The 8304-nt window shown below is 33.3% G+C and overlaps 1 protein-coding gene across 1 annotated transcript; it reads left to right on the top strand.

The window, feature by feature from the left end:
* Nucleotides 1–443: 443 nt before the first annotated feature.
* On the top strand, nt 444–1397 carry LOC308263080 (olfactory receptor 5K4-like; the record flags this gene model as incomplete). Its single annotated transcript, XM_080695947.1, has 1 exon — nt 444–1397. One exon carries the CDS (start codon nt 444–446, stop codon nt 1395–1397), a length of 954 nt encoding a protein of 317 aa, XP_080552073.1.
* Between the last annotated feature and the right edge of the window lie 6907 nt (nt 1398–8304).

Genomic DNA, 8304 nt, shown 5'->3' on the forward strand with positions numbered 1-8304 from the left:
TTCTTTGTGCCTGCATGTCCCTCTAACTCTGAACTATATTATGTTGTGGTACTATAATGCACCAATAAAAGTATTTTTAAAAAATACAAATTATAAAGTAGAAAAATAAAATATATATCTTTTGAGTTTGGAAATGGCAAGTTATACACACTGAAGATGAATTTGACATGGACATAGGCTAAATGATTAAAAATATTTTCCACCCTAAGAATTCACATAGTTATTTCAAAATGATTCCTGTTTGTATAATACATGATACATTTCTTTTTACATGTCTTCTCATACTATGATTGTTCTAGTTTTCAGGAGACGTCATAGGATGATTTGAAGAATAAATGTTTTCTTTTTGAACATGAGGTAATTAGAGGAGGACAATTAGACATATATGCTTATAACATTCATTAAATGTTTTTATAATATTTGTCTCAGCAGAGAAATCAGGAATGGCTAAGGCAAATCACTCCTTGGCCACTGAGTTTATCCTCATGGGATTTACGGATCACCCAGAACTGAAGGCACTTCTGTTTGTGGTGTTCTCTGCCATCTACCTGGTCACCATGGTGGGGAACCTTGGTCTGGTGGCCTTGATTTACATGGAGCGTCGTCTTCACACCCCAATGTACATCTTCCTGGGAAACCTGGCTCTGATGGACTCCTGCTGCTCCTGTGCTATCACTCCCAAGATGCTACAGAACTTCTTGTCTGAGGACAGAAGGATTTCACTCTCTGAATGCATGGTACAATTTTATTTTCTCTGTCTTGCTGAAACTGCAGACTGCTTTCTCCTGGCAGCGATGGCCTATGACCGCTATGTGGCCATATGCAGCCCACTGCAGTACCACACCAAGATGTCAAAGAAACTCTGCCTTCAGATGACTGCAGGGATCTTCATAGCTAGCAACATGCATTCTATGATTCATGAAGGGCTTCTATTAAGGCTAACTTTCTGCAGGTCAAATCAAATTGATCACTTTTTTTGTGATATCCTTCCACTGTATAGACTTTCCTGTACTGACCCTTATATTAATGAACTAATGCTATATATTTTTTCGATGCCAATTCAAGTCTTTACCATTGCCACTGTATTTATCTCTTATCTCTACATTATTTTCACAATTTTAAAAATGAAATCTAAAGAAGGAAGAGGTAAAGCATTTTCCACCTGTGCATCCCACTTTTTCTCAGTCTCAATATTCTACATTTGTCTTCTCATGTATTTTTGGCCATTTGAAGAAGGGGTTAAAGATATAGCAGTGGGAATATTTTATACAATAGTAATTCCATTATTAAACCCTTTTATATATAGTCTGAGAAATAAGGAGGTGATGAATGTTCTGAGAAAAGTTATGAAGACTTATAATATTCTTAAACAAACTCCATTGTCTCTAGCAAATTGATTTCAATTATTAAAATGTTTTACTAATTAATGAACATAGAAAAGGGGAAATGTAGTTTTACATGAATACTTATCTTTAAAGAATTAGGTTGTGCTTAGTAAATGAATATGATTCTTAATCCAAATTATACAAGCAGAATAAATCAAAGATAACTTACATATTAAATGTAAATAACAATTCTCATTAGGCTCATGGAATTGTGAGTATTGTTTCAAGATTCAATAAATCAACAAAGAATAAAATTAAATGTTTTAATAAGAGTCATATAATTATATTATATTAGATACTATAATTAGCAATAGATAGTTATAGGTTAATATTTTCTAGTTTATAGAAGAAATTTTATATGATCCTATGCATAGTGTTTGAAACATTTAAAATTTTCTTTTTTTTTTTTTTTTTGGTAGTACTGGGGGTGGAACCCAGGGGCTTTTCTACCTCTGAGCTATATTCCCAGACCTATTTTATACTTTATTTGGAAACAGGGTCTCACTAAGTTGCTGAGAGCCTCACTAAGTAGCTGAGGCTGGCTTCGAACCTGTGCAATCCTCCTGTCTCAACCTCCTAAGCGTGGGGATTACAAGCATGCATCACCATGCCCGACATACATTTAAAATTTTCTACCAGAAAAATAAAATGACTTTCTAGAAAACTGGCCTGGCAGACAAATGTAGGTTAGTATAGAGAGAGAGATAAGAAAAAATGTATGTGCAGAAATCCATATTTTAAATAATAAAAAAATTTAGATAAATTCCAAGAATGGAAAAAGAATGCAATGAGCATTAACAGAAATTGTCAAATAATTTATAATAAATTGAGTAAAGTAAATCTACCTTAAACTGAAATATGATTAAGGTTATTTTATTTTTAATGCACCAACCATCTATGCATTATAGAATATAAAGCAGTGGCATATTAACTACTCAGTGATAATTTAAAACATTCTAAAGAGGGGTTTGTTGTTTTATTTTTATGTTTTATTAATGATATGCTATAGCACAATGATATTTTATTGGTCATTTTTATTTCTATTAAATGTCTATTCATTTACCTTTAAGCCTTACTGTTGTTCTCACACTTATTTGTATAACTGTTTAAAGAGAAAATATGTTTAAAATGTTGCAACTCTGTGGCAAATAACTTCTGTGTGGATAGTTTTTAACACTTGTTTATGATGCTTACAATCTATAAATATTTTAACTTAAAGTATGTATGTTATGATTTTATTATTATGTGCTCTCTTTTATGCTTTCTCATCTAGAATTTTGTTTTTAATCTGAAGATGATGATGATGATGATGATGATGATGATGATGATGATGATGATTTTGGTGGTACTGGGGTTCCTGGAAACCCTTCTACCTCCAGGCTGCACTCCCAGACCTATTTTAAACTTTTCTTGATTTGGAAACAGGGTCTCTTAAGCCAGCACGACTGGCCTCAAACCTGTGCAATCCTCCTGTCTCTGCCTCCCAAATGCAGGGATTACAAGCCTGCGCCACCACGCCCAGCTGAAGTCTATTATTAACCAGGTCTTTTTTCCTTTTGTATTTCCTACACTTTCTCCATATTCTCATTTCTTCTGCATTTTCGATAGTTTAAATTTTTTCACATTGACTCTGGATTAATCTTGGAGTTAATTTATTATATGGCATAGTTTGAATATTTCATATTATTTGGCCTTTTTTCCCAAAAATGATCCACAAATAAACATCAAAAGACATCTTTGAGAATCTGAAAAAATATTTTAAAACTTTTTTTAAGTTCTATATATTTCTCAGAAATAATAATCAATAAAACAAATAGATGATGCATTATATATTAAATATATTATATTATTATAATCATTTTAAAAATCTGGTTTTTAAAACAATAAATACACAGACCCATGGAGATATTCTTTCTTTCTCTCATTTTTTTTTACTTTCTTCCTTCCTTCTTTTCCTCTTTCCTTTACTCCTTCCCTCTTCTTTTTCATTTTTCTTTCATTTTCTTTCTTCTCTGTTCTCCATTTCTTTCTTTCTCTTTTTAAATATTCAAAACATTACTTATTCAATGAGAAAATTACTAAAAGTACAAAATCTTGAAAGTTCAATTCACACAGAAAAGGCAGAATATATAAATCTAAGTACCCATTCTCATGATATTTTCTCTAATATATTATAAAAATCATTAATATTTTAAATGATAATTATACAGTCATATACTTAATATATTTGCAGTGTAAGTAATTAGAGCTATTACTGTCTGGCTAGTAGGAACTTTAAAACTTCAAGTTTCTTAGTCTTTCTGATATGATCCTAGTAGCTTCTGAGAGATTTCTTACTGTGCAAGGTAAGCATGGTGGCACACACCTATAATCCCAGCTACTGGGGAGACTAAAATAGGAAGATTATAAACTTGAGGCTAGCCTTAGCAATTTAATTAGAACCAGTTTCAAAATAAAATTAAAAGGGCTGAGGATGTTGCTTAATGGTAGAACACTCCTGGGTTCAGTTCCTAGTAGTCTCCCAAACACACAAATTTGATTTCTTGTTCCATGATAATAGAAATGAAGTCTAGCTAGGCATGATGGTGCATCTTGTAATCCCAGTACTTGGGAGGCTGAGACAGGAGGATCGCACAGGTTTGAAGCCAGCCTCAGCTACTTAGTGAGGCTCTCAGCAACTTAGACCCTGTGTGGAGAGCCATTAAGGTTTGCCCCTAAAAGAATATTTCTGACTCAGCTGACTGTCCTTTTCCCAGAGTCAACAAGGTTTGGGGTCATGGAAAGTTCAAAGTAGAAGGTCTGAGAGAAGATCAGGTGGTGATGGAACGAGGGTACTGATTAACCTACCTGTAATGTATGTGCTTTGGATTGGTCTCTATTGTATTCCAGTGGTGATAGTATGGGGATGTTAATTTCCTGAAACTCTATAAGTACCTCAAGAGAAATAAACTCATTGTCGGCCAGTAGGAAATATTGGCCCAGGAGCAGGGGTCAGCCAGTAGAGAATATTGACCCAGAAGCAGAGGCCGGCCAGTAGAGAATATTGACCCAGGAGCAGGGGTCAGCCAGTAGAATTATCGACTCAGGAATAGGCTGGTGGCTCCCCCATGTTAGAATTAAAAAATTCTTGGAATCAAATTCTTAAGAGTTAAATTCTTTCATCCTCACTCTTCTCTTCGGAACCCGTACTTTTGCTGGCTAGCTCCAGCAACCCTGTTTCCAAATAAAGTATAAAATAGGTCTGAAAGTATAGCCCTGAGGTAGAAATCATCTGGGTACCACAAAAAAAAGAAAGGAAGGAAGAAAGAAAGAAAGAAAGAAAGAAAGAAAGAAAGAAAGAAAGAAAGAAAGAGAGAAAGAAAGAAGGAAAGAAAGAAAGTCTAATTCTGTCTCAGATTAGGAATTAAACATTTTCCCAGAGAGGTTCTATAAATAATAATTTTAAGTGGTTTCTGGGCTATGTTTTCTTTATTTCTTAAATAAAAGCAAGCAAACAAACCAATCATGTATAAAAACATATACTTTTATATTATCCCTCCTATCCTCCTCAAATGATACTGTGTGTGTGTGTATGTGTGTGTGTGTGTGTGTGTGTGTGTGTGTGTGTGTGTGTACTTTGTGGCCTTGATTTTTCAAACTGAACTCTTTCCATAGCCACATATCAGTATCTGCTAATATGCCATTAATCCTTTAATTTTATAGTCATAAGTATCCTGTTGTCTGTTTATTTAACTGATTTTATTTTTGGATGGATATAGAATATCTTGATCATATTTCAAATGTCTCTAGTCATCCTTTTATGTGTAGTCATTTTGAATTACTTAATTTATGTGTATATCTTGTACCTATAGTAGAGCTAGCTTTTTTTCTTTTTAAATAAATCTTAAAATTTTGTAAACACATCAAAATTAATATGTTAACATTAATGTAATACTATTAACTACCCATAATTAGTAGTATTAAGCTTTATTTTTTATTTCAAGAAAATAATGTAATCTTTAGTACACAACTCAATCCTGTATATCAATCGGTACCTAGTCATCAACTCTCCTTAGTTTCCTTGAATCTATCACAGTTTCTTGATCTTTCCTTCTCATTTATGAATCTGACCGTTTAAAAGATGTCTCTATGGGTATTTTATATTATGTGCTTCAGGCTTGGTTTATCTGATATTTGCTCATGGTGAGACTTGTGCTAGGAAACTAGTGAAAAATATCACATAACTGAAATACCCTTCTTATAACAGGGGTTATGTAGTTGATATCAACATGACTTATGCAGGTGATATTAACCTCAATCACTTGGCTAACACAAGTTCTATTAGGTTTCACCAATGTAAAGTTAACTATTTTTCCTTTCCACATGACTTATTCAAAATAAGCCACTAAATTTAGATTTTATGCAAGAGGAAGGGAATTATACACTACCTAATTATACTTTATCTTAGAGAGATGAGTATCAAAGAATTTATAGAAATATTTTAATAGCATTCTAAAGTATTTGGGGAAAATACTATGAGACTATACAAGTAACTTGTTTTTCCTTAAAAACGTGTATACCTATGGATCTTGCCTACATCAACAACACTATGGTGTTCTGATCAGAATTTTAATATTCCTGATTCTGCATGTAGTAACTGGAAGGTACAGCTTAGCTAGATATGAGATACCTGGCTTATATTTTTCCCTTGTATTTATTTAAAATATTGATTTAACGTTTTCTTGCTTTATATGTAGTTGCAGAGAGTATGAAGACCAATATGATTCCAAATGAAGATGACTTTCTATATAAATTTATAGGTTTTTTTGTAATTGAATATCTAATATTACTTTTAAATATCCCCTGGAGTTCAGTTTTCCTGATCAGTTATCACAAATACAATTCAATATAGAGATTTACATAACCTGTTACTCTCCAAAAATTATGGATTATAATTTGAAATATTATTTCTTCTAAATTATTCTTTATAGATTTCCAATTTATGACCACCATTACTAATTTTCCACAATTATCATTTTCTCTCTAATCTTTATCTTACTTTTTTGCATTTTCTATATAATAGTCATTTTATTTTTTTTTCTTCAGTGGCCTTTATATAGATAATAGAACCTCTTACTCTTTGAGACCTTCTGTTTAGTCATAACTTCTAAAACTATCAAGTCTTTTTCTCTAATTTATTTTCCTCATCTAGTAAGTTGCCATTTTATATAACTTTTTCCATCTCTGTTATGATATTTTAACTTTTGATCAAAGGTATTATTTTTTAGATATACTGAGTTCAAGTTCAAGTTTTGTTTTTGGTATTCAAAGCCCAAATATCACTTTATTTCTCCAGCTATATAATAGAAGACTGGTGTCAAGTGAGTCCCTGAAAGAAAATTGCTTGAGCTGAAAAGAACTGCTTTATAAAAATTATAATCTTTCAAAAAATTTAGCACATCACCAGAATGAAAGACAAAACACACGTGATTATCTCAATTGATGTAGAAAACACATTCAGTGAAGCATAAAGTTTCTTTGCTGTAAAAATTCTAAAAATTTTAGATAGAATAAAATATATACACATACACACATACACACATGTATGTGTATTGAATTGAAATAGAAAGAACATATCTCAACATGTGTGTATGTGTGTGTGTGTGTGTATGTGTATGTATATTTACCATCATCAACATCATGCTGTGAAGAAATACTCAAAGCATTTGCTCTAAGAACTAAAAACAAAGCTCTTCACTTTTACCACTGCAATTCAACATGGGACAAGAATTCTTGCCCAGAAAGCTAGAGACTAAATTTAAAGAAATAAAAAGCTCTTTGCAAGCCAGTAGTGGTGGCGCACACTTGTAATACCAGCATTTGGGAGGCTGAGACCAGTGGATCATGGCTCGCCAACAGCCTCAGCTACGTAGTGAGGGCCTCCGCAACTCAGTAAGACCCTCTTTTAAAATAAAGAATAAAAAATTAGATGCCGGGCATGGTGGTGCATGCTTGTAATCCCCATGCTTGGGAGGTGGAGACAGAAGGATCATGCAGGTTTGAAGCCAGCCTTGCTGGCTTAAGAGACCCTGTTTCCAAATAAAATATAAAATAGGTCTGGGAGCGTAGCCTGGAAGTAGAAGGGTTCCATCCACAGTACCACCAAAAAAAAAAAAATAATAATAATTTGAACAGGAGGTATAGCTAAGAGGTCAAATGCCCCTGGGTTCCATCCCCAGACCTGAAAAAAAAAAAAAAAAACTCTTTGCTACAAAGAAAATAATCAAAAGTCTGAAGAAAAAGCCTTGCCAGGTACTCTTCTTATAGAGAACTAATATCTAGAATATATGAAGAACTTTACACTACAAAATATAACCTGATCCAAATAGACAATTAAGAAGAATTTCAGAAAAGAAACCAAACTACCAAACTAATGCATATGTATCTATGTTCATAGCTGCACAATTTACCATAGCCAAACTACGGAACCAGCCAAGATGTCCATCAACAGATGAATGGATTACAAAACTGTAGGATATGTACACAATGGAATTTTACTTAGCCATCAAGAAATCTCAATTACATCATTTTCAGGGAAATGGATGGAACTGGAGGACATTATGCTAAGTGAGATTAGTCAGTCACAAAAAGGAAGAAATGGGATGCTTTCCCTAATATGTGAGAGTTAGGGAGAAATGTGTCATAGGAGGAACTCTAGATGAAAAAGGAAATCCTATAGAGGAGCAAACAAAGCAACCTAAAGGAGGAGAAAGGAGGTGGGAAGAGGAAAATCTCTAAAACACACAATGTAATTAAACATATTGAAGTCAACTACTAAGCCAAGCAAGGGAGGAAGGGACAGAGAGGGAATGGGGTGGGAATTGGGTAGGGCTTAAGTCAGTGATGTGTACATGTCTGTACACACAAGTTTTTTTTTACC

The sequence above is a fragment of the Muscardinus avellanarius genome (assembly GCF_963383645.1).
Source record: "Muscardinus avellanarius genome assembly, chromosome: 5".
NCBI lineage: Eukaryota > Metazoa > Chordata > Mammalia > Rodentia > Gliridae > Muscardinus > Muscardinus avellanarius.